Raw genomic sequence first — 27,630 nt, forward strand, 5'->3', positions numbered from 1 at the left:
CTGAGCCACTCAGGCTCCTCCCAAGACTTAATTTTCTTAAAGTAATCTCTACACCCAGTGTGGGGCTCAAACTTAAAACTCCAAGATCAAGGGTTGCATGCTCCACTGACTAAGTCATCCAGGCTCCGCATAAACTTGTATTTTTAAACAGTGGTTGGAAAAGAGAACTAAAGGCTTTGAGATGATAGATGGTATGAATGAAATTATGCTATGTACTTGAAGAGAGGACATTGGCATTTTGTTTTGTTTTTGATGTTTGGACCATCCTTCTTAACTGATAAGATTTAGAATTGAATGTAGTCAGTTTCAATACTACCATAACAGATGATCTGCAGCATAGACTTAAGTAAATACAGAAGCAGTTAAAGAAATTTGAATGTCAACTCTTAAATTTGTTTTGAAGGAAACAGAGGAAATGTGTGTGGTACTTATTTCTAATTTGCCTAATAAAGGATATTCTATAGAAGAAGTTTACAACCTAGTAAAACCATTTGGTGGTTTAAAGGATATTTTGATTTTATCATCTCATAAAAAGGTAAGCGTTGACAAGAGCTGTTTATGTTGTCTGAAGCACATTTTTAAAATAAGTTCACAAATTTAAAAGAAAAGGGTTTAAGGCAGCACCTCAAAATAATTTAGCCATCCCAACCTAAGGGATTTTTAAAATATAAAACAGACATCCCATATTTTAGTGTAATTCTAATCTGACCTAGTTTTAATGAAGGGGAGGATGGCATAATAAATGTGTCAAAATTTTGCTTAAAATTTTAGTCTATAAAGAAAATACTTTATCTTCAATATGTTAATGCAGAGTTTTATAATGACTTACAAACTTGTATAGCACTTTTTTACTAGTATTCCTGCTATTTTACCAATTGTACTCAAATGGGAAGTTACCATTCTCAGACAAAAATGTCATCAGTACTTAGAATAACCTAGGTTATCTTTGTGTTTCAAGTTTCCAGGAATAAGTACATATTGCTTTTGTAATTTCAAAACAAAACCAAGTGTATTGTTAATTATAAACAGCTTGTGGAATGTATTTACTAGAGGTGAGTTTTCAGGAAAGTTTAATGGAAACACCACTCAGGTGATCTTACATTAGGAACAAGTTGGTGATCACGAGAATCTTTGAAAGTAGGATATATATGTTTGATGGTAGTTGGAGCCAGTTTGCCCAAGAAAACAGAGTTAGAAGAGAAGAGTAAATGCAAAGTACATGCAATTTCACATTATATTAAAAGTAGATTGTTTGAATGTTTGCACACCTTTATAAATTACTGAAAACCGATGATTTCTACACTTAAACAGGTGAACTTTATAATATATGTTATATTTCAATTAAACTTTTTATTTAGAGTAAAGAATAAAAAGAAGGGGATTTTTTTTCAGAGAGAGAGCGTGTGTGAGCAGGGAAGGGAGAGAAAGAATCTTAAGCAGGCTCCATGCCCAGTGCAGAGCCCAAAGTAGGTTTCGATCTCACATCTATGAGATCATGACCTGAGCCGAAATCAAGAGTTGGATGCTTAACTGGCTGAGCCACTCAGGAGCCCCAGGAATGACTTTTCAGTAAAATAATTTTTTTATGTGCGTACATTATGGGGAAGTTGTGGAAATCTGGAAATAAATAATTTATATTCACACTTGGCATCATATACCAAAGTCTGAGTAGATATTTTAAATATAAAATCAAATACAGAAAATCTAGACTATTATCTGCCAAAGTTTGACTAGAGTTGACTAGTATTATTAATTGGGAGATTTAATACTTTTCTAGGTATTATGTGGAGAAATACTAGTTTCAGTCATAAAAACATTTTAAACACTTGTGCATTGAAATGAACATAATGAAAGATGTAAATTAAAAATTTAAGTCCTCTAATTGTTATTGTAATAGGGGAAAAAAGGTGTATGCCCACATTATGCTGTAAAATATTCAATATTTTACAAATATTCAAGTTCAATAAATAGGCGGATGACACAAAGAGGTAATTCTTTAAAAAAAAGAATTACAGCTATGAGCAAATATATGGAACATTTCTATCTCATTAACTGTCAGACATGTAGAACAATGTTCAACCTACTTATTTAGCCAGGGATGAAAATTAAAACCAAAATGTGTGAAACTCCCTATTTCACAATTAGGAAAACAACAAAATCAAAAATAACTTGCTAATCATTACACATTTCTTTGGTTCTTTCAATTCTCATATTTAAAGTTATTTACTTAACAAATACTTATTAAATGTCTGCTATATGCCAAATACTGCTCTAGGTATTAAGGATACAGGGATGAATAAGATAAATAAGATTTTCCTTAATGTCATTTAGTAGAATGTCCTCTCTTATTTCTCTTTAGTATTTATTGCTGTATAAGTTCAATCATTCATTCCTTATGGTTGTAATATTGAGATTCTATTAGCCTCACTTTTGAGGAATGCCTTTTTTTTTTCTTTAAAATATTTACTAAGTTATTCAGTTTGACTCTTAAGTATTAAATCTTTTCAAGAAAAAGTAACTTAAATAAGAAATTTATTTTTTGTTCCTATAATTTTTATTTTAAAAGGTATTTATGGAAATAAATAGAAAATGTGCAGATTCTTTGGTAAAATTTTATACCTGCTTCCCAATATCAATGGATGGAAATCAGCTCTCAATAAGTATGGTTCCTGAAAACATGAATATAAAAGACGAGGTAAATAATAGACTTCCCATCATTTTTTCTACAATATTATAACATTTTTAAATTGGATTTATTATAGTCTGTTAAGTGTTTTCTGGTTTGCTTCTTCAGGTTAATGTTTTCTTTGAACCATTGAGAAAACTTCCTGTTCCTTTATAGTCTCCTAGTCCATTGTTTGAGAGTTACTTCCATACTGAGGGAATTTAACCTCTCATATATTTTAGAAAAGAAAAAAAAATTGAAAGCTGCTATCTGTAGACAACACTCTTTTTAATGTTTATTTTGAGAGAGAGCAAGCATGAGTGCATGGTGGGGGAGGGGCAGAGAGAAAGGGAGAGAGAATCCCAAGCAGGCCCATGTCTTCAGTGAAGAACCCAACTTGGAGCTTGATCTCAGGAACCATGAGATCATGGCCTGAGCCAAAATCAAGAGCAGGATGCCCAATCAAGAGCCATCTAGGTGCCTCTACAATACTTTGTTCTCCTGTTACTGCTGTTATCTGCCCTCCAGACTAGAATCCCAGATGTTATTTTTGAGTTTTCTCTGGTTTCTCACAACCAGTCTTGCATATTTTAAGTCATAAATATTCTGTGGTTTATTCTCTCTTCATCCTATCCATCATTGCTTTGTTTCTTAAAAATTCCCACTTAGGGGCACCTTGACTGCTCAGTTGGTTTAGTGTCAGACTCTTGGTTGCGGCTCAGGTCATGATCTCACAGTTCATGGGTTCAAGCCCTACATTGGGCTCTTTGCTGACAGCTTGGAGCCTGCTTGGGATTCATTCATATTCTCTCTCTCTCTCTCTCTCTCTCTCTCTCTCTCTCTCTAAATGAACTGAAAAAACAACAACTAAAGTAGTTCTTTATGTCTTCTAACTTTAGTTTTGTGTCTCTTAAAATCTTTGTCCACAAAGTCATGCATGAGACTGACATAAAAATCAAATCTGTTCAAATTCAACTGATGTAGAAACCCTTCACTTTTTTTTGTGACCTACGAACATTTCTTGTCACCTGCTAAGTTAGAGTTATTCAAATCTCTGGAGAAAAGTGAAATGCATGTAATTTGAGAGAGCCTTCCTTTGAAAATTACTCTAATGTAATTAGTGGTATTGTTTATTTTTTTGAAAAGAAAAAAGGTTAAGAACCAGAGTCTCCTAAGGAAAAGTTCCATTAGCTAGCCTTTCCTAGCTTTGACATTTTTGTCTTATACCACTCTTAGCTTTCTTTATAATTCAACAGCACTAAATAACTATGCATTTAATACTCTTTACTGTTTGTTTGTTTTTTTAGCCTAAATTTTTTTTTTGTTTTCCTTTTTTTTTTTCTTTCTTTCTTTCTTTTTTTTTTTTTTTTTTTTTTTTGCATTCTTTCTTTTTGAGAGACAGTGTGTGAGTTGGCATTTGGGGTAGGGGCAAAGCGAGAGAGAATTCCAAGCAGGTTTCATGCCCAGCATGGAGCCAGAGAGGGGCTTGACCTCGCCTACCACAAGATCATGACCTTATCCAAAATCCAACACAACCAAGTGAGCCACCCAGGCACCCCTACTAGCCTACATTTCTGTTCTTTCTTATTCCCTATTTGACTTAATTCACGTTCACTCTATAATTTGAATTCTCTTAGTGTCTGCTAAATTAATTCTCTTATTCCTTGTATGTGAATTTGAATGCCCTCCCTGAAAGCACCTTATTAATATTTAATGTACTTAAGGGAAGAGGAAGAATTAAAATGAATTAAGGTGGGACTTGAATAATTTGCTTAAGAAGAAGGAAAGAGATTTAGAAGGAACAAAACTTTTTGCTCACTTACTGTTTTTTCATATAGGTTATTTTATTATAAAACTTGACTAAATAAATGTATGAATGAGGAAGACTTACACGTTCCCTCTATTTGCCTTTTCTAGGAAGCTATATTTACAACCTTGATTAAAGAAAATGACCCAGAGGTAAGTTTTGCTTTTAAATACCTTTGTACGCCTGTTTAATTGGTAGAAACATTGGTTATTCACCTGTTATAAATAAATGAAAACCTTAGTACTTATTTTAAAATATTGAGGTGATTGAAGTGTAGAATGGGTCTTCTCTTAGTTCAAATAAAACAATAAAGGGTCATGGTAGTCCCTAATGTGAAATATTTTGCAGATCCTGGAGCCATGTTAAGTGGGTTAGGTATATATTAAGTGTTGGGTAAATATTATGTTGACAGAAGAAAGATTATACTTCTAGTTTCAGTGAGTTGTTTCATTGATGACTGAAATCTAAAACTTAAGATCTCACTGTCCTCACTCATGTAGTTATTTTATTTTTTTTATTTTTAACCTTAGGGAGAGGGTGTCATCTGACCTTTGGAAAATTAAATTAATCTTAGTGTTTGACAATTTGATACTTCAGCTGTTTCTCTTTTTCTATGTTCTTTCTTAAAAAATCACAGGCAAATGTAGATAATATTTATAATCGATTTGTACATCTTGATAACTTACCAGAAGATGGACTTCAGTGTGTGCTTTGTGTTGGACTTCAGTTTGGAAAAGTGGATCACCATGTGTTTATAAGTAATAAAAACAAGGTAAAAAGGTCCCTTCTGTTTTAGCTATATGTTCTGTAGAGAATATATGACTAAACATGTACTCTAAAGGATTTATGTCTTTCTGTTTGTTTGTCTGTTTTGAGATCGATTTGGAGTGTCAGCAGGGGAGGGGCAGAGAGAGAATGGAGAGAGAGAATCCTAAACAGGGCTCAGTCTCACGAACTGTGAGATCATGATCTAAGCTGAAATCGAGTCAGCTGTTTAATCCACTGAGCCACCCCTGTGCCCCTTGGATTTGCAAGTTTTAATTCATCTTCTGAACTGAAGCACCTGTAAACATTTAATTTCTTAGCATTATGGTAGATCAGCATTTTTTCTCCTGGGCTGTGAAAGAGCAAGAGATCCTCCTCAGAACTCCTAGTTTTTTGTTTTTGTTTTTTAATGTTTATTTATTTTTGAGAGAAAGGGAGACACAGAATCCGAAGCAGACTCCAGGCTCTGAAATGTCGGCACTATCATAATGGTAGAACAATATCTTAATGGAAAGTTTAGATTTGAGTTCAGCTAACCTTAACTACTATTGTGACCTTGGCTGAGTTGGCTTACACTTCTAAGTTCTTATTTGTAAGATGAAAAAATTGTTATCAGAAAGTTCCTAAAGTCCCTTCCAGCCATAAAACACATAGAGAGTTGTTAGGTCTCTTTGTTTCCATACTTACATGGAATGAAGTATAAAATGGTCAGTCTTTTTTACTTTGTGGTTTGGCTTCCTTCCTTAAAAGAAGTTATTAACCTCTTTACATTTGCTGTGCTCTTTGTGTTTAATATTTAATTCAGATTATTCATTAAATTAGATTTTTTCCAAATGTTTATTTTTGCAAGAGAGAGAGATTACAAGAGGGGGAGGGGCAGAGAGAGAGAGGGAGATAGAGAATCTGAAGCGGGATCCAGGCTCAGAGCTGTCAATGCAGAGCCCATTGCAGGTCTCAGGCTTCCAAACCATAAGATCATGACCTGAGCTGAAGTTGGATGTTCAACTGACTGAGCCACTCAGGTACCCCTAAAACTAGATTTTGATGAAGCATATATTACCTAGAAAAGGAGCATTTCATATCAAAGTTGAAAGCTTTGAAAAAGCACCTTATTCACCAAAAATAGGTAACTAATTTTGACATGGCTTCTGATACATAGAGCATGTTAGATTGTTAGATACTTTAGAAATAATGTGACATAGGGAAGGGAGATGACAGATGGCATAAGGAATTTTGGTAAGTTTAATTCTCTGGGAGGTATTTTTTTAATTTCTTTAAAATTTTTTTTTCAATATTTATTTATTTTTGAGAGAGAGACAGGACATGAGTGGAGGAGGGGCAGAGAGAGAGATGGAGACACAGAATCCAAAGCAAGCTCCAGGCTCTCAGTTGTCAGCACAAAGCTCAATGCAGGGCTTGATCTCATGAGCCGAGAAATCATGAATGAACTGAGCCAAAGTTGGATGCTCAACCGACTGAGCCACCGAAGCACCCTGAATTTCTTAAAAATACCTATCATACTTTGCCATTTTGCCTTGACTTTGCAACATTTTAAGGATTGTTTACTCTTATTTCCTTTGAAATGAAGATTAGCCTCACTGTTGAAATCACATATGAAGTCTGGAAGAAAAATATATCCATTCTTTATAAAAAATTTAAAAATACATATAATTGAATGTGTTGTTTTATTCCTGTTTAATTCATTGGCATTAAGTATATTTTTGTTGTAAAACAACCATCATCACTACCCATCTCCAGAACTTTTTTTTATCTTCTAAACTGAAACCCTCTGTCCATTAGACAGTTATTTCTCCTTCCCCCTCTTCCTAGCCCCTGACAAACAACATCCTACCATTTTGCTTTCTATCTCTATGAATTTGACTATTCTAACTGCCTCATATACGTGGAATCATACAATATTTGATCTTTTGCGATTGGCTTATTTCACTTCGTCTAAAGTCTTCAGAGTATATTGTAACATATATCACAATTACTTTCCCTTTTAAAACTGAATAATAGGGGCACCTGGATGGCTTGGTTGGTTAAACATCTGACTCCCTTGGTTTCAGCTCAGGTTATGATCTCACAGTTCTGTGGGTTTGAGCACTGTATCTGGCTCTGTGCTGATGATGTAGAACATGCTTGGAATTTCCCTTTCCCTCTCTGCCTCTTTCTCTCTCAAAATAAATAAATTGGGGCGCCTGGGTGGCTCACTCGGTTAAATGTCCGACTTCAGCTCAGGTCATGAACTCAAAGTTCACAAGGGGCTCTGTTCGGACAGCTCAGAATCTGGAGCCAACTTCGGATTCTGTGTCTCCCTCTCTCTCTGACCCTCCCTCACTTGCACTCTGTCTCTCTTGTCTCTTGAAAATAAACATTAAAATATTAATGTTAATTAATATTTTTAAATATTATTTTTAAAATAAATAGAAATGAAGCTGAATAATCATTGTTTGCATATATCACATTTTGTTTATTCACTCACCCATTGATTACTAGGTTGCTTCCACTTTTTGACTATTTTGAATAACACTGATCTGAACAGGGGTGTACAGATGTCTGTTAGAGTCCTTGCTTACAGTTCTTTAGGGTGGAATTCCTGGATTCCTGGATCATACAGTAATTCTGCTTAATTTTTTTTTAAGGAGATACTAATACATTTTTTTTAATCTTCTCCAAAGGCAATTCTTCAGTTAGATAGTCCTGAATCTGCTCAGTCAATGTATAGCTTTCTGAAACAAAATCCACAGAACATAGGTGACCATGTATTGACCTGCACGTTATCTCCAAAGATGGACTCATCAGAGGTAAGATTATTTTGTATCAACTTTTGTGCTTTTAGAAAAAGAAAAAAGCTGTAAGAAGTTACAGAAAAACTGTAACTAGAAGAAGTACTCTGAAGGAAAATTTTTTAAGAATTATTCTTGGAGAGTAGTCAAATTGGTACTGAGTTTAGACATTCTTATAAAAATTTGTGTTGCAGTCACTACTCCAGTTGTCATGGTTTATGGTACAGTATAAATTGGTCTAAATTAGAGTCATGTGAGGTAATTTTGAAAAATATAGCATTTTCATTCTGATACTTAACTGTGGACAGATGTGTAGAACGGTTCTATATATGTAACATAATCATGATTATCTTCAGAATGTAGATTCTACTTTGAGTCCATTTTGGCTTTTTAGTGATAGAAGAAACTTGTTTATTTCTTTAGTTTATTATAAACTCTTGTATAAGACATAAGAGTTAACAAATTATTGGCTTACACAGTAATAATACATGTATGAAAACTATAAGTAAACCATCTTTGAAAGAATTAAGTTGAAGCTCAGATTTTTTTTTAATAGTTTGATTGTATCTCCATAATAGGAGGTAAATAATAGGGCCTATATTTGGTGTCTGTATGTTTTTTTTAATTAATGTGCCAAAAATCATATGCTAGCTCAAAAACAGAATTCCACCATCCAAAGCCAAATTATAGAGCATCTGTAAGTAAGTGCATCATGTGATAGGTACTGCTTTCCACATAAATATGAGTGACTTGTTTAGCCTGATACTTTCAGACACAGTTTTAAAACTTTTTAGCATTTTTTCCTCAATAGAACATTATATATTTTTTTTAATTTTTGATTTTGATATTTTCAAGTTATGACATTGTTCAGAATTATAGTAAACATTGATGATATAGAAACTATTTTTCTAAAAATACAGTCCCAAATCTTTAGACTTAAAATGAAATAAGTGAAAATATCAAAAGCCTCTGCCTGAATTGATACTTTACTTCCCAAGCTTTTATTCAAAACCTTATTGTTATTGACATTTATTATTGTTATTTAATTGAAGAACATAACAAAGACTTAGCTCTACCACTGATAAGGTAGCCTCATAATCTTGAGCATATCACATAGTGTCCATTACATTGATTCAAAAAATGGTAAATCGATGATTGAGGCAGGTAGACTTATTTCAAGGTATTGTAATAATCTATATGAGAAGTAATAAAAGGTAGGCTAGGAAATGGAAATAAACCATGTCCCAAAATGTTTAAAATGACAGTTTTAAATTTGCCATGTTTATAATGAGCTAATCCTTACATTACTCTCTACAACACCCCTGCTTTCATTTTTGTTACCTGAAATGTTACTTACACAGGTGTGCATTACAACCTTTAGTTATGTAACTATAGTTACCCTGCATGTGAAGCAGAAAGGCTTAATTCTAACTACTAAAAACTAATATACGTATTTTTTATATCTTTTTTTCATGTTTGTTTATTATTGAGACAGAAACAGAGCATGAGTAGGGGAGGGTCAGAGAGAGAGAGGGAGAGACAGAATCTGAAGCAGGCTCCCAGCTCTGACCTGTCAGCACAGAGCCCGATGTGGGGCTCGAACCTGCAAACCATGAGATATGACCTGAGCTGACGTTAGACGTTTAACTGACTGAGCCACCCAGACGCCCCTGTATTTTTGATATCTTGATTAAGAAGATATTAACTATAGAATTCAGTAGTGTGAGGGTGGGTCTATAAGGAAGGAAATACAGTATTTTGTACATTTGGAGGTGACTTTCTTATATTTTCATTCATTTTTCAAAATGATACTGTGTTTTTGTTTTCTTCGGTGTTTGGATTATTTCCTGTACAGTTAGGGCTAGAGGTTGTTGTTGAAAGGAAAAAGGATGATTGTCTTCATAACTGTTATTCAGGTCGTATAACTTAATTACTATTTGTTGAATCGAATCTACTCTCATTAGAGCGATTCTTCTCTTTGTTCTAAATTTATGGCCATTTGTTTTGTAAAGCATCTGAAGATGTTTATTTTCTTTTTATTGCTCTTCTGAGTTACTTCTTTCATTTCTTAGATTCTGTATCTCCTCTCTTGGATTGCTTTTCTGTTTGCTAGATTACATCATCAGATAATCCCCCCACCCAAAATGTGTGTGGATAGTAAATTTCTGAATCCCTGCGTATTTGAAATTGACTTTATTTTGCTTTTACATATTTCATTGATAGTTGTCTAGAGAATTCTGTGCTCCTAACCTGTACTGTTTTTTTTTTAAGATTTTATTTTTTAAGTATTCTCTACAAACTAGCATGGGACTTGAACTTACAACCCCAAGATCAAGCATAGCATATTCTACTGACTGAGCCAGCCAGGTGCCCCTTAACCTGTATTTTTTAAGGAGAAGGCTGATTCTAATTATATCTCATATATTTCTTTTTTTTTCTTCTGAAAGCTTTCAGCATTTATGGGTTAATTCATTAATCAGATAGTTATCTGATTGCTTATCTATATGCCAGCATTGTTTTGGACTGCATTGGTAAACAGAAGAATTGATGTCCCAAGTCCTCAAGGAGCTTGTATTTTAGAGAAGAAAGACTATAAATCTTTCTCGCTCACTCTCTTTTACACACACATCAGGTGGTAAAAAAAGAAAAAAATGCTATGAAGTGCTATTTAGACCAATCAAGATAAAAAGGTAGAGAGTAATAGATGGGGGCGAATGTGTATTTTAGAGTTGTCAAAGATAGCTCCTCTGAGGAATAGTTATTCAAGACCTGAACAAAGTAAGAGAGCAAGGTCTACAAATAAAAAGGAAGGGAAGTTTTTTTAAAAAAAGAAGGGCAAGTGCCAAGTCTACAGTCCTTAGCAAGTGCTAAGTACAGACTTGATGATTCAGGAACTCCAAGGAGGATCAGGCTAGCTAGCACAGGGAAGGTTTTACATTGGTTTGGGACTTACTTCATATATCCTGCTTAGAGCACTCAGTGAATTTATAGATTGGTATGTTCTTCACCCGGCAAAAGTCTTTCTCGTTATTTCTTTGATTATCTTCTCTCTCTAAATTTTAGTGTTCTATCTTTCTGAAAGTAACACCTGTAACTGATTTTGTGGATTTCAGTTGTAATTGATTTCGGTTCTCTGAAATACCTTGTCTGTTTTGTATGCTTATCTCGTTCTCTGTTGTACATTTGTTTTTCTCATTTTCTATGAATAAAGAAGCAAATTAGCGAATACAGGTATCTGGTATAGATTTCCTTTACTATCATACAGCTCCCCCAGCCCAGCCCTTCCCCCCCTTAAGCTTTTCCTGTGAATGGGAAGATTACATGTAAATATTGTGGGTGGGGCTTATCAACTGTCATCTTCAATTTTGGTTATGTATCATTACACTGTAGACTGAAGACCCAACAAGATAACCCAGTAAAGAAGGCCTTTAAACCCGGGGGTTCCCATCACCCACACCAGGAATCCTCCTAGGCACATAATTCAGTTTCTTTAAAGTATTATTTTCACTTTTTAATCTGATAAAATACAGAGAAAGATAATTCTCAACTCAGAATACACATGATTCACACAGAAAAAGCATATAGCTGGTATGCATAAGCTCTAAAGAACAGAAGTTTTTGCTGTTTTGTTCACTGATGTGCCCAGTCAGTGCCTGGACCAGTGTTTGGTTCCATAGGCAAAGCATTTTATTTGTTTGTTTGTTTATAAAGTTTCTTTATTTTTGAGAGTGTGTGCTTGCCTGAGTGGGGGAGGGGTGGAGAGAGGTGAGGATGGGATCTGAAGTGGGCTCTGCCCAGACAGCAGAGATCTCAATGCAAGGCTCAAACTCACAAACCATGAGATCATGACCTGAGCCATCCAGGTGCCCCCATTAAAATTCTCATTGAATTTTAATTACTGCTTCCATTTTGGACCCTAAGACTTTACTTTTTTGGTGGTTTAGATATATGTTTGAAAGGATCATTGTTAAGTTTTGCTCAGCACTTCTAGGTGTTTTGAATAAAAAACTTTTTTTTTTTTTAGATTTTTTTGTTATTATTTAAATCCAAGTTAGTTAACATATAGTGTAATAATGATTTCAGGAATAGAGTTAAGTGATTCACCACTTACTTATAACAACCCAGTGTGCATCCCAACAAGTCCCCACCTTAATGCCCATGGCTCATTTAGCCCATCCTACCACCCAACACCCCTCAGTAATCTTTCTTGTAAGTAGAAGTCTTTTTAAATAATTGCATAATGAAGATGTTGGTATTTCAGGTTGATGGTTTTTATTCTTTTTAAAAAGGCAGTAATTGTAAGGTTTTAAAGTTAAAGTTTCTTGTTTATATCAACTAAGGAGACTGATTTTCATTAGTTACTGTGTGTTGCTTATTCTCTATAACACCTTAGGGCTCTTTAATGAGAAAATTTCTGGAATTTGAAAGTTATGTGGGCACTGAAAACTAGCCATTTTGATACATTTTTAAGATGTGGTCTTGTATCCTTAGCTTAGATTTTAAGAATTGAAAACATTGCACTGATGGGTTAAATATTTAAAGTTCGGTAGAATAACCTCTAATGAAATGTGGAATTGTGTTACAGGCTCAGGCTGACAAAGACCCAGAACTAGGAAAAGAAAGGTAGGTTGCTCTAAGTTTGCCATCATTTTTGCATAGTATTTAATTACTGAATTTTATTTCTGCCTTTTATAGTAACTATTCACTTGTAGCAAAAATCTGTATCTTTCATGTCCATTTTGTGTTGTATATATGAAGTGTGGCAGCGGTTTGTGTGTCTGTGGTTTGGTGGGGTTTTTTGTTCGTTTTTGTTGGGGGTTTTTTTTGTTTGTTTTTTGTTTTTTGTTTTTTGTTTTGGTTTGTTTGGGTTTTTTTGACTGAAGGAGCGTCGTTTTGGTTTTTGTCTCAGGTATTTACTGATATTTTAGAAAAACCGAATATGTAAGCTCAGCTTGAATTAAATACATAAATATGACTTCTTTATGAAATGTTTCACTAAGGCTTTTGAAAAACTTGATTCTGTTATCAGTATTATATTCTTGTTAGAATTTTCTATTGCAGAATAAACACAGTAATAAAATTTCATTGACTTAAAATCAAAAAGAAAGTATTCACTATGTATTTTGATACTTTTTGTAAACAACTTGGGTGAAGGAAAAAATATTTATTATAAAACAAAATAATGTTTGAAAACTTGGATGAAAAGTGAAAATTTGTTTTTACAGGTCTACACAAACTAGTGACTCAGCCTTGTTTAGACTATACAGTACACCCTCGTCCTAGTAACTTTCTCATTCTTACAACTACTTTTACACTTACCAATTAATTACCTTCTTTTTACTGCTTTTCATTGGGAATCACTGGTTTAGAATTCTTTTCCCTTTTTAATACTAAGCGATTTGCCCTTGTTAGAGTCAATGTAGTAATGAAAGAACATTTTGAAAGTGTTTAAATATGAGAAGTTTGTTTTATTTGATGCACTAATTTTAAGATGCCTGAAAAGCAGGATGTCTTATGGATTTTTATGTTTATTCATTTTTGAGAGAGAGAGTGAGTGTGCATGAGTGGGGGAGGGGCAGAGAGGTGGACAAAGGATCCAAAGTGGGCTCTATGCTGACAGCAGTGAGCCTGATGCTGGGCTCCAGCTCATGAACTGTGAGATCATAACCTGAGCTGAAGTCAGATGCTCAACTGACTGAGCCACCTACATGTTCCAGTTTTTCTTAGTAATTCTTATATAAGACTTTTAAATGATAAAGGTAATTAAGAGTACTTCAAAATATGTTGGTAACTTAAAGCAGTTAGATCTCTATTTGTCAGTGTAAACTTTTTTAAATTGTACATCATCAATACCAATTATGTTAATATGTCTAAGAAGTAATACCAACAACACTGTTGGATATTGAAGCCCACGAAGGGCTTAATGAGTGGTAATGCCACATGTTACATAGGTAGACCTACAGTTTGGCCACACTAACTCTGGCTGAAGGAGTAAGCTCTTTCAAAAATTCATTTTATATATTTCATTTGACATAGTTTCAGGTCTGCAAGAACAGCGAGTGTCTGTGTTCTGGTCATTTTTTTCCTCTTACTATTTTGACTTAACCTTTTAAAATCAGAGATCCTTTATTTTTTTAAGTTTGTTTATTTTTGAGAGAAAGAAAGAGTGAGCTTGTGTGGGCATGAGCAGGGAGGAGCAAAGAGAGAGAGAGAGAGAGAGAGAGAGAGAGAGAGAGAGGGGGATAGAGAGAATACTATGTGGTCTCTTTGTCAGCATAGCCTGATATGAGGCACAAACCCACCAACCATGAGATCATAACCTGAGCTGAGATCAAGAGCTACCCGGGTGCCCCAAAGATACTTTTTAATGAATTTACAGATAGTTGTTTAATCTTATAAAACTCATTTTTAAAATTCTAGTACTAATAACTTAATTTCCATTTTGCCGTTTTCTGTCTTATGTGACGTTAGAGAAAAAGATATGGGATGGGGCCTGAATACTTCACATTTCTTTATCAGAGTAAAGTGATCCTGGGAAAATAGTGGTGGCTTGTGTTGCTTTTGTTTTTGAAATGCTTTCAGGTGCTGATTCATCTTGAATGTGATTCTTTTGTTTATAATTAGTGCAGCGTATTTAAATATGTTTCCTATTTAAAAGAAATCTATGGATATATTAATAATAATCTACATTTTGCCTGTTCTCATTCCCTCCCATGTAAACACTATTTTCTTACCATGTAATTAAGGCTGCAAAAAAGGATGCAAGGTGCAGTTTTCACCAACTCATTAATAATGTTGGGAAGTACCCAGTGGCCCTCTGAAATATAAATACTAATCTCCAGTATTGTTAAGTTGTAGTCTAAAATTTCTCGGAAAGTGTAGGGTATGGTATTAACCTTTGTTCTCATGTCTAGCTTTTCTTAAGTTTTGAAACCCTGGTATTTATGGGGAGATGGAAGTGGGACAGGGGTGGAAATTAGATACCTATATCCTGAATGCCTTCCCGGTTTCTTTTTTGTGCCATTTCCCAAAATATGACTCTGTTTTCTTTGATCTTTAAAAGACTTTTTTTTTTTTTTAATTTCAGTGTTAATAATTGATTTATTTGACATCTCAAATGGACTTTCCAGGCTAACTTGATGAACACAGAGGTTTTTTTCCCCCCCATATTAGCCAGAATCCTAGATGTTAGTTTTTGGTAAATGAAATACATGAAGAAAGCACTAAAATATAAAAAGACAAACACATATGAACAAACATGGTAATATATTTTTCCAAGTAGGTCCATGCTCTCTGTTTGAAGTGTGGAACTGCATAGTGATTTGTATAAAAGATAGTAGCTTTTTCTGTTGACAGACCTTAAGTATGGTCAGGCAGAAGGACTTACTGTGTCCTGAAGCCAGGAATCAACATCTCCATTGTTTTCCTTTCGGGCCAGTAGATTTGTGTTTCTGTATAGCCCTAAAGCATTTAGTGTTAATGGTTCAGTTCTATAATGAGGTAGGAGTTTGAATTTAATCTTATTTATTGAAAATGAGTCTTTAAACATAAAAATGAAAGCTTACATTTTTGAGAAATAATATTTACATAACTATTAAAACTAAATGTTACAACTTTTCTTATCTTTGTCATATTTGTACTTGGCCACAGGTCTTATTTTGACTAGTTTGAAGGATTTGGAACACTTAGAATCAGCCATTCCTATTTTTGAATATAAAGGAAATGAATTATTTCGAATAAAATGTTTTGAGCCCTTTTCAGCATATAAAGGAAGGTTATATAAACGAATAGAATACATATTGATTAAGGTCTGTTGTTACTAACCGTTGAACTTAAATACCTCAAACCCTGCCTTTATAGCTTTTCATCTAGAGGTATTTCTCTGATCTTTTAGAACGGTTTTTCCTTTGGAAGTTTAAACTTAACCATCTTTGGAGGAGAAGACCAGTTTATTGTCTCAAATGATAAGACCCTGATACGGTAGCACTTACTTTTTCCAGAGTTTTGAAATGTTAACATCTCAGGACACTGCTACACCTCATCTTGCATTAACTAAGAGATATATAACCATCCTCTGAGAATCATATCAAGGGTTCGTCTCATCCCTTCCTTCCTGGAAAACAGTATTCTTTACTATGAGGAATTGAAATGGCATTCTGGTGTCTTCCTCTAACGTGCTGCTTCTAATGTAATTAAGTGGATGTCTTTGTTAAATTTGATTTGTGTTGTAGCATGCTGGACATTGTTTTGGAAGCTAAGATTTTCCTTGTCACTCTTCAAGATAATCTCTGATCTATGGAACATTAATATAAAGAGTTAACTCTCTGTCTCAATGAAAGAAGTTGGATTATAGAATCACATACACTGTTTACTTTGGATTTACGAAGACCACAATGAAATAAGATCAGTTGTATATATTAGCCATGTATTTTCTCCATTTCTTCTGAATAATTTTACTCAAAACTTTAGAATTCTAAATTACTCTCTGTAACTGGAAAGATTTGTTTTAATATATACCTTTTCACTCAAGTAGCCAAAGGCACATCCTTTATGTTAAGGTGATTCTATTAATTTTACCTCCAACTTTAAATCTAATAGAGTATTTAAAAGATACTTCCAAAGAAAGTTCTCTTTTAGGTATTATTATTAATAAATACAGTTCTTGGGAAAAACCAAATCTGTCTCACATTCAAAAAACAAAAGGTGATATGGTAAATAGCCTTTTCTCCCTACCATTTCCTTTTTCTGTTCATTTTAGGTAAGATTCACTTAAAATTTTAAACTTCAATGCCTGGATTATTAGTTTAATTATAGAACTATACACATAAATTTTATTATTTCAGTTACCACTCGTAGGAAGATCTTAATTTGAGCTGTCTCACATTCACATTCAGCCTTCTCATGTCTAGTGCAGACGTGACACAGAAGGGAAAAAATTGGTTAGAAGAATTATATCAGTGATTATTGTTTTGTCATTATTTCCTTTGAACTAAAAAGAAATCTTCAGTGCAATGGAGGATCTTTTTAAAGTTTTTATATTGTTTACATATTGATGTCAAAACATCTTAACTATTTTATTGTCTATTGCCTGGCTTTCCCAGTGCTTATTACTAATGCATCAAGACGTCTTAACAATTGGCATCAGCAGGATTATTTATAAAGGTTGAATTCTCATCATAGTTTGATTTTTGTTTGTGTTTTTGTTTGTGTTCTTTTTTGTTTGTTTTTAAATACTTTTAGCCCTGACTTGAAAAACAGTCCAGTTGATGAAAGTGAGGTGCAAACAGCAGCTGATAGTCCCTCTGTTAAACCTAGTGAGGTTGAAGAGGAAACTGTTCCCAACATTGAAACAGAAACTTCTATACAGCTGGAACAACCTTGTGTGGAAGAACCCGAAAAAGCACTGTGTGTCTCTGACTTTGCTATTGAAACATTGGAAGTTGAAACTCAAGAAGAAGAGATCAAAGTGGAAATTCCTCTTGTAGCATCCACTCCAATCAGTATTGAATTATTCACTGAAAATGTAGAGGAGTGTGTTTTAAATCAGCAAGTGTATACCAGTGACTTTGAAAAGGAAGAGGCAGAAATTATTAACCCTGAAACAGAATTATCTACGTCTGACAGTGCATTTATAGAAGAAAGGAACATTAAAGGAATTCTAGAAGAATCTCCATGTGAAGCAGAAGATTTCTTTTCTGGGATTACACAGTCTATGATAGAAGCTGTAGCTGAAGTGGACAAACATGGAACTGTTTCAGATTTAGTACCATCTCCTTGTGTTGTGGCCTTAGTACCTGGAATTTCCATCAGGGATGAGAAGGCAGTGAATAAAAAGGGAATTCCTGAGAAAAGTAACATGTATGAAAAGGAGGAGAATGAAATTAATAGTAAGGAAACCAGAATGGATCTGCAAATAGGAACAGAAAAGGTTGAAAAGAATGATGCTAGGATGGTTGCAGAGAAGTTGGAAAAGATTGTGGCAACAGTGAAAGAAAAGCCTGCAGAAAATGCTGTGACCAAGGCATACTCAAATAAAGGAATGGGTCAGGCCAATAAGCCTGATGAAACTAGTAAAACTAGTATGTTGGCTGTATCAAATACATCTGGCACTAAACCAAGCATCAAGGCTGGTATGGTCTCCTCTCCAAAGGCAAAAGCTACAGCTTCAAAATCTGAAAACCAGAAAAGTCTTCTAAAATCTGTACTCAGAGATCAAATAAATGCTGAAAAGAAACTTTCAGCCAAGGAAGTGGGTCTCCTTAAACCTACAAGTGCTAGATCAGGCTTGGCTGAAAACAGCAATAAATTCAGACTCACTCACTGCGGTGTTCCCAGAGGAGGCAGTGGAAGGATCTCAGCCCTGCAAGGCAAGGATTCTAAACTGGATTACAGGGATATTACAAAACAGTCTCAGGAAACAGAGGCTAGACCTTCCATCATGAAACGGGATGACAGCAACAATAAGGTGAGGAGGGTAGGAAGAATGGCTCAGTGTGTCTTTGAAATGAATATCTCTGCTGTGGTAGCTTTGGAGTAGGAGATGTAATCTTGTTTTATACTTTCATCTCCTCACTCCACCCCCAAACTCCCAGTTTCTCTTAATGATTCCATTGATTTAAGCCAATAGACATTTAGAAAAATAAACTTAAGTTTGTGATTCACTAACAGGTTTGAAAAACATTATTTGGATAAAATGTGGTCAGAACTATAACTGCGGTTTTAAAAAAAGTCTACAGCAAATGTCCTGAGGTGACTTAGCACTCTGCTTCTGCATAGGAAACGGTTTTCTTTTTTAAATTGAAGCTTCCTTTATCAGTTTACTGATTGCCCAACGTAGACATTGTGGCTATAGGGAAGAAAAGATCAGTAAAACAATTTAACTACAGCTTACAGAGATGATGCCTGTGCTGTTAAATGATTGTTGACTTAGTGTGGTATGCCTGTTAACTATTTGCATAATTAACATGTTTGGGATATTGTTGGTGTTTGGATTTTTTTAAGGATATTAATAACATAGTTGTAAATTCTATTTTTCTATATTGTTTACTTAATGTTTCAGACTTTGGCTGGGCAAAACACTAGGAATCTTAAAAGCACCACTGGTAGAAGTTCCAAATCTAAAGAGGTAAGAAACAAGTCATTAACATTAAGCCTTCTATTCTATCCTTCAGCAGAAGAGTTCATCTGTGGTATAACTTGTGTCTCTTCTGTAGTAATCAATTTAATACAGAGTAAGGGACAGGAATGAGGTACCTTAGTTTTTACCCTACCACCAATTTTTTTGTTGTTTTTGATCTTGAACTAGGCTAAATGGTTTGTGTTCGTGGTGCAGGGCAAAAAAATTATACAGGGGTAGGAAGGGAATTAAAATAGGAAAATCTCTCTAATATCATATTGATGGCAATAGTTATAACCACAGAGTAAAAGCACTTATATAAAGGAGACTGGTGTTTGACTGGAGTCCTTGAGATTTTGTGGAACTTGCAAACAGGTCTTCCTTTTGAAATGGCTCAATTTAACCTAACTGGATGGGCTCTAAGATTTGCTTTCCTGATACTAAGTTCTACTGCCAAATAAATGTCTTTGTTTTTGTTGTTGTTGTTGTTGTTTGATATTTTAGGTTTCTACCATTCATAGAATATTTTTTCAGTCATTTTATGTTTTTCTCCTGGTAGGGGATGAATTGGGGCCTATTTTATTAGGGGCAAGGAGAAATGGTAGTAGTTTAAGAAGCAGAAGTAAGGATAACAGTTACTTCTGTTGTCTTAATAAGAGGATATTACAAATGCTTAGATGTTTCTGCCTCCCCCCCATTACTGGGTATATGTCCTAATGTCATTATATATATACTAGTAACTGATTGTTGATAGCATACTAAATTTGTAGGAGGCCTGCTTTTCAGGATTAACACCATTTTTCAAAATACTGTTAACTCTCTCTCTCATATTAATTAAATTTTGAGAGAGAGAGAGAAAGTACATGCAAGTGAGGGAGGGGCAGAGGGAGAGGGACAGAATCCCAAGCAGGCTCCATGCTCACTGTGGAGCCCAACACGGCTCAATTTCACAATCATGAGATCATGACTTGCGCTGAAATCAAGAGTTGGATGCCTAACCAACTGAGCAACCCCAGGTGCTCCACATACTGGGTTTTTTTTCCCTCAAATGAAGTTATATTTGGTATTAGGTACTACTTAATAAAAATAAACTTTATATTAATGTTGTATATCTTAATTCATTAATGGAATGATCTACTTAGCTATTTACTTTCCAGCTACATTTGAGGTACTTTTAATAGTCTATTAGGTCTCCTAGAACACTTTTAGATGACATTTAACAGGGAACAGCAAATGCTTTACATTATTGTAATTAATAAATGCTTTTATTTATTATTTTTAAATGTATTTTTGTTAATTTTTTTATTTTACATCCAAGTTAGTTAGCATATAGTGTAACAATGATTTAAAGAGTAGATTCGTCAATGCCCCTTACCCACTTAGCCCATCCCCCCTCCCTCAACCCCTCCAGTAACCTTCTGTTTGTTCTCCATATTTAAGAGTCTCTTATGTTTTTGTCCCCCTCCCTGTTTTTATATTATCTTTGCTTCACTTTCCTTATGTTCATCTGTTTTGTATCTTAAAGTCCTCATATGAATGAAGTCTTAAGATATTTGTCTTTCTCTGACACTAATTTCGCTTAGCATAATACTCTAGTTCCAACCATGTAGTTGCAAATGGTAAGATTTCATTCTTTTTGATTGCTGAGTAATATATATACCACATCTTTATCCATTCATCTGTTGATGGACATTTGTGCTCTTTCCATACTTTGGTTATTGTGGATAGTGCTGCTATAAACATTGGGGTGCATGTGCCCCTTTGAAACAGCACACCTGTGTCCCTTGGATAAATACCTAGTAGTGCAATTGCTGGGTCGTAGGGTAGCTCTATTTTTATTTTTAATTTTTTGGTATATACTTTTATTTTTTTCTTTATTTGTTAAGGTATTTTGCCTTCTTTTTTTCTTTTTTTAATGTATTTATTTTTGAGAGAGAGAGAGAGACAGCGTGAGCAAGGGGAGGGTCAGAAAGAGAGAGGGAGACACAGAATCTGAAGACAGGCTCCAGGCTCTGAGCTAGCTGTCAGCACAGAACCTGATGCGGGGCTTGAACCCATGAACCGTGAGATCATGACCTGAGCCGAAGTCGGGTGCTTAACTGACTAAGCCACCCAGGTGCCCCTAATACGTACTTTTAAATGTAGTATTTTTGTGCTTCATATTTCAAAACTCCTATATCACTTAGGAAATAATTGTAATCTTACTGAAATTAAGTAATGATGGAATTAGGTTGATATTGTTAAGATTTTAGCTCTGATATTGTTTATTATGAATTAGAGCTCATTCATTTGTGGGGCTTTAAAAATTAGCTTCTCTCAGCCTGTTGGAAACTTCTTTGCCCTGCAGTTCTTCAGATGATACTTCAGGCACATTTTGGGATTATTTGGAACCTAACCAGTTATTGGTAACTGGTTCTGTTTACAGTTCTGTGATTTTTTTTTTTAATCTTTCCAATAGGAATCATCATTTCCATTTAATTTGGATGAATTTGTCACGGTGGATGAGGTTATAGAAGAAGTAAATCCTTTTCAAGTCAAGCAGAACCCAGTAAAGGGAAAAAGAAAAGAAGGTCTCAAAAATACTCCTTCCTCTGAACTTAACTTAAAAAAGAAGAAAGGGAAAACTTCTGCTCCTCGTGTTGTTGAAGGGGAATTATCTTTTGTAACATTGGATGAGATTGGGGAAGAGGAAGATGGAGCTGCACATCTAGCACAAGCTCTTGTCACTGTGGATGAAGTAATTGATGAAGAAGAAATAAATATGGAAGAAATGGTAAAAAATTCAAATTCACTTCTTACGTTAGATGAGTTAATTGATCAAGATGATTGCATTTCCCATAGCGAACCTAAAGATGTTACTGTACTGTCAGTGGCTGAAGAACAAGATCTCCTCAAACAGGAACGCTTGGTAACTGTGGACGAAATTGGAGAAGTTGAGGAGCTACCTTTAGATGAATCGGCAGACTTAAGTTTTACCACTTTAAATACTAAAGGAGATGAGGGAAATACCGGAAGGGATCCCATTGGGTTCATTTCCTCCCAGATGCCTGAAGACCCTTCTACCTTAGTTACTGTAGATGAAATACAGGATGACAGCAGTGATTTGCATTTAGTGACTTTGGATGAAGTAACTGAAGAGGATGAAGACTCCCTGGCAGATTTTAACAACCTTAAAGAAGAGCTTAATTTTGTTACTGTTGATGAAGTTGGAGAGGAAGAAGATGGAGACAATGATTTAAAAGTTGAATTAGCTCAAAGCAAAAATGACCATCCCACAGATAAAAAAGGGGATCGAAAAAAGAGAGCTGTAGACACAAAGAAGATGAAGCTTGAGGCCTTGTCCCACGTTGGTCCAATAAATGAGGATGTTATGGAAGAAGATCTGAAAACCATGATTGAAAGACATTTAGCAGGTAGATACTTAGAAGTGGTAGTTTTTCTTCTTTATGAGGGTATTTCATTAAAAATTTTAAAAATAGATGTTGCAGCATTATTAATAACTTCTCCTGTATTAATATAAGAAGACCACAATATGGCCAGTGATATTATCCAAAGAAATGTGTACAAGTTCACAGATTTCTTTTAGTTACAGAGCAGACTTTGTCCCAAATTATCATACCTCAGAAAAAGATGATAAAGCTGGAAAGCAAACTAGAATGCCCAAATTAGAATTGGGATGGAAAAGGTATATTTGTGTTACTGGAAAACACAGCTTTGATGAATAGAAGGATGTTGTTATACCAGACTGCCTCCTAGTTTTTCCTTAGATTTAGGATTTAGAAAAATTTGTAAAGGTACCAGTTTACTTTTATGTAATATTTTGATGGTATAGAATAATAGATTTAGCTCCCTTTTGGAAGATCAAAATAATTTCTGAACTAAGAATGCCATGCTATTACTATAGCAATAAATTAGACTTTTTCTTTAAAGCTAAAACTCCAGCCAAGAGAGTTAGAATTGGGAAAACACTACCATCGGAAAGAGCTGTTGCGGCAGAACCAGTGAGAGGTGAAGAGGCCTTCCAAATTAGTGAAGGTAAAACAGGATTGATGGAAGCGGGGAGGAGTGTAGAGAGTAATACAACATAAGGTGGTCATTGAAATTCCAGTGGTCTACCATCTAAGAAGAAAAGTAGAAAAACAGCGAAATAGAGTGGGGGGTGGGGGTGGGTAAGAGAAGGCAGCCTTATCTGGATAAAGGTTTTTGTCTTTGTAACTTAAAGATAATGGAGTATAATGGAATGGGGTAACAGAATAGTAGTCAATCCTTTTGTGATAGAATATGACAATAGAACGTGACAAATTTGTGGAAATGATACACAAAAGGTTATTCTGACCATGTTGCAGCATCAAGTAGAAATCATTACTTAATGTTTATTTGTGGACCGAAATCCCTTGCTTTTTGGAGGCTGCCAAGCAGCTAGCCAATGAATTAAACAAGATGTCTTAACATTGATAAAATGTATCTTGAAACAAATAGGGACCAGTGTCTAGTGAGAGTGTATACTCTAGTCACTCAACAAATATTTGTCATTGTGTCCATTATATTCATAGCAAAATTATAAAAAGGGTAAGAAAAAAAGGATACAGTTCCACATCTCACGTTGACACTTTTAGAGAGTTAAAACAAAAAAATCCACTACTGGGATGACTTTAAACAGCACTACAAGGTATCCTTTGAGTCATTCTCTGTGATGTATCCTCCTTGCCCTCTTGCATTTCTGTCCTATCTTCTTTAAGGAAAAACTGCCAACTGTGATCCAGTCCAAGTTCATTGAATCTGATCTCACCTGGGCCCTCAGTGCTGCTGCATAGTCTGTACTAGGCCTCCTTTCTTCCTCATTTCTTAACCAGATGTAATATAAATATTTCCCCACTCTTTATCACCTACTACATTACCCAGCTCATTCCTCTCTGAATAACCTTGCTTTCATTTCCATTTACCAGAACAAATAGAGGGTCTCCCCTCTCTACCAGCTTATATTTAACCTACCTTGGCACCTCACATATAAAATACAGCCAAGTCTTTTCCCATTAAAAAAAAAAACCATGCCCTTAACTTGGGAATCCTTCTGGCTCCCTTCTCTTTGCTTTCAATGCAAAGTATCTGGAAGGAATTACCTGTTTTCACTTCTTCTCATTAAACTGAATATATTTTGGCTTCTTTCTAATCTACTTTCCTGAAATTGATGTTGACAAAGAAACCCCCAGCTTGATTCATTAAGTTTTCTTTACTTCCTAATTTGGTTTTATTTGACCTTTCTGCTATTATTTATTACTATTGATCATGTCTTCTTTCTTGAAGCTCTCTCCCATGGCCAAGTGGGTACTCTTCCTTCTTTGTCTATTCTTCTCCATAACTTCTCCTTGATAACAAAACTATAGTTACTAGTTTGGTAATCTGACAAATAGCTCCTAGCACGATTTCATGAAAGTGTTTTTCTCCCAGGATTTCTGTTTGCAGCTCCCAGCTTGCCTAGAACTGCCTCATCTCAGCTGAAGAATAAAGATGACTTATATACTGTTTATGTAACAATTTATTTCTGTTAATGGACAATACGTTTGACAAAAGGACCTAGCAGAAGCAAAAGTAATTTTCTAAACAATTTTAAACCTAAAATATTTTCTAATATATTTAAATAATTATATCTATATAGAATATATATTTTTATTATTACAAGATGAATGTACCTATAGAGTATCAGGAGCAAATGTGTTTGAGAAAGTTTGTTACTCTGGTGAGGGAATAAACTTTTATAGGAAGAGACTACAGGCTATTTTAGCAAGTCACGGAAAGGGAGATAGCCTGATTGACTCTTTAGGACTTGATGACTTGTAAAACAAAGAATAATGATTTCATAGTTCCTGTCCATCTCCTCAGATTTGTTGAAGAGTGTGGGCCAGTTGCACAGAGAGAACACTGAACTTGAAGTCACAAGCTTTGGTTCTAGCCTCTGTCCAATGCCTTGCAACCTTGGGCATACTTACAGTTTCTTATGTCTTGGTTTTGCTTTCTCCATCTACGAAGAAATAGGGATAATGATGATTTCACCTGCTTATCTCACACAAGAAAAACGCTAAATAAGTGGTGTATATGTGAAGGAGATTTGTCAGTTACTACTTAACAGTAAGGTATTAAAGCTACCAAGGGTAATCAGAATTGCTTGGAACCAGTTCCCATTTTTGTCTTCTCCCAAGATCATATTATGCAGAGTCTGCTAACATTGAATGTTTCTCACATGTTACTTGCTTTGCTGAGCTTTTAACATTTGTAATTTCACTTGTAATTCTGTCTGATAATGGTTTTAAGTCTGTCAGTTTAGGATCCGTTTTCTCTGATTGGGAGAGCCTCAGTACAGGGCATCAGAATTATTTGCTGCCCCTGTCTTTTCCTCCTTAATCCACACTCTTGCCCAGCCCAGCCCAGCCCTTTAACATACTCTAGTTAACTCTTGACAGTAATTATAGAACTTGTGCTTCTTCCATTACCCTTTAGGTTCTTTTGAGAGCAATATACAAATAAAATATGCTATTAGCTTTTGTCTGTTTATTCCTAACATTGAAGAATCTTGGAAGAGTGGCCAAGTGGGATTAATGAACAAAGGTGTACTTTATGCGCCATAAATGAATCTTTGAAGGCAGGGGCTATCTGATAATTAGGTTTATAGGCTGTAAGTCTATTTTGAATAACTTTTTTTCCTTGAAAATTTAATGATTTTAGTTGATGAAGAATGTGGATTAAAGGATTCAGAACCAGAACGGAAACGTAAGAAGATTGAGGACTCTTTAGGGAAATCAGTGGCATCTGATGTCCTTGAAGGTAAACATGACATTTTTCCTTCTCCATATGAAATAAAAGTTCAGTACCAAAGTAAGTGTTCTGTTGTTTAGATGACTAGTGCAGTAACCTTGCTTAGATGATCATTTTAGAGTAGAAATTAGAAGAGATTATTTAGAGTAGAAATTCACATTGGCATTTCTGAAGACAGTTTATTAGACCTAGCAAGGGTTTTTTTTTTTTTTTCATTCTGGGAAATGTCTCTTCTTGTATTCCTGTACTTTATTTGCTGCTATGGAAAGAATTGAGTTATACTTGCTTAGACAGAAATTTCAGTTAAATAGAACATGCTGAAAAGATTGGCTAGCAAACTTTCTTGGCCAGCTAAAATGAGTTCAGGAGCACCATATTTGTTTACCCAGCATATTCCTCAAGCAAACAGTTGCCCAACTTTTTGCCTCTTTTTTTCTTGATTTATTTTAATACAATTTCAGAAAGGTTTATTTCAAAGGCTTTTAGAGTATTTTCCAATAAATTGTTATTCTGAAGGAATTTCATGGTATCTTGGAGGGTTTGAAATATTATAGAATCCATTCAAAGATGAAGACATCGGTTTTGTGATTAAAAGCTTAATTGCTCTTGATCCATAGATACGTAGCAATATATATTATGTTTGTATAGAAATATACACTGTGATTAGCACTACTGTTGTGTTTAAATAAACTAACACAACTATAGATAAATTATTAATTTTTCTCCTCTCTCTTCCCCCCTCTTTCTTCTGTCCTCTAGATTTAGACTTTCTTGTACCGAAGGCTGGATTCTTCTGTCCGATCTGTTCCCTCTTCTATTCGGGTGAAAAAGCAATGACAAATCACTGCAAGAGTACACGTCATAAACAAAATACAGAGGTAAATTTTTGTTTTCTTAACCCCTCATGAACTTCTTCAGGTGGTGGTATTATAATCAGACAACTTGTGTCCACCCAAAATGTACATTCTTTCCCTTCGAGAGAACTTTTGAAGGTTTGTACCTATTTATTCCTCTTCAGTACAGAAGTACAGTCTTCACTGTACCTTGCCAGGAACTGTTAGTTTTTATTCCATTTCCCCTGGCAGCTTTCCCCAGAATAGATGGTGCAGGTCATTAATCCCAGTAACATTCCATTAAAGTGTGGGAAACTGTATTCTGGTGGCCTTTCGCAGAATCTTGGACATGTAGCATGTTACATTTTGTGAATTGTCTAGTCGGAATCTGCTTAACTTTAACCCATCCCCTAAACTGATTTAATCACAACCCCTCGCCCTCTATTTAAATTGTACTCTTCTTTAGGACGTGCTACTTTAGAGAATCATCGTTAGCCATAGTTGCAGCAGTGGTTCTGATTCCTCCTGAACCTTTGAGAGTTGTTTTATATATCTTCTACATTGACCCTGGCACCGGCACTCCCTTAACATTTATCGAGTTGTTATTTGCTGGAAGCATATTTACTCTCCTTGTCAATTTTATGGGATAGATGGTGTCATACCAAATTTACTTTTGAATTAAAAATTTTTTTATCATTAAATTTTGAAGAGGAAAACAGGCTTAAGGAGTATCTAGACCCAAGTTTCTAATCTCAAGTTCACAGAGCTAGTTAATGGCAGACCTAGGATTTGAACCTAGCTCTGTTCTAGTCTGGCCTCAGACCCTTAACTGTTATGCTATACGA

General features: G+C 34.9%; 1 protein-coding gene across 6 annotated transcripts in view; it reads left to right on the top strand.

Moving 5' to 3' along the window:
* The window catches only part of ZNF638 (zinc finger protein 638), a 65,529-nt gene that overhangs the window by 36,820 nt on the left and 1,079 nt on the right, over nucleotides 1-27,630 (top strand). For 4 of the 6 annotated variants that reach the window (XM_029937569.1, XM_029937572.1, XM_029937570.1 and 1 more), the window contains 12 exons: nucleotides 404-535; nucleotides 2,567-2,695; nucleotides 4,583-4,624; nucleotides 5,110-5,244; nucleotides 7,919-8,044; nucleotides 12,612-12,649; nucleotides 17,267-18,491; nucleotides 19,086-19,151; nucleotides 21,601-22,555; nucleotides 23,058-23,177; nucleotides 25,863-25,961; nucleotides 26,712-26,830. In XM_029937569.1, coding sequence (XP_029793429.1) covers nucleotides 404-535; nucleotides 2,567-2,695; nucleotides 4,583-4,624; nucleotides 5,110-5,244; nucleotides 7,919-8,044; nucleotides 12,612-12,649; nucleotides 17,267-18,491; nucleotides 19,086-19,151; nucleotides 21,601-22,555; nucleotides 23,058-23,177; nucleotides 25,863-25,961; nucleotides 26,712-26,830 — 3,186 coding nt within the window. The remainder of the gene's footprint in view (nucleotides 1-403; nucleotides 536-2,566; nucleotides 2,696-4,582; nucleotides 4,625-5,109; nucleotides 5,245-7,918; nucleotides 8,045-12,611; nucleotides 12,650-17,266; nucleotides 18,492-19,085; nucleotides 19,152-21,600; nucleotides 22,556-23,057; nucleotides 23,178-25,862; nucleotides 25,962-26,711; nucleotides 26,831-27,630) is intronic. The other 2 variants (XM_029937571.1, XM_029937574.1) reach the window with 2 other exon arrangements.

This window comes from Suricata suricatta, chromosome 4, assembly GCF_006229205.1.
Source record: "Suricata suricatta isolate VVHF042 chromosome 4, meerkat_22Aug2017_6uvM2_HiC, whole genome shotgun sequence".
Lineage (NCBI taxonomy): Eukaryota > Metazoa > Chordata > Mammalia > Carnivora > Herpestidae > Suricata > Suricata suricatta.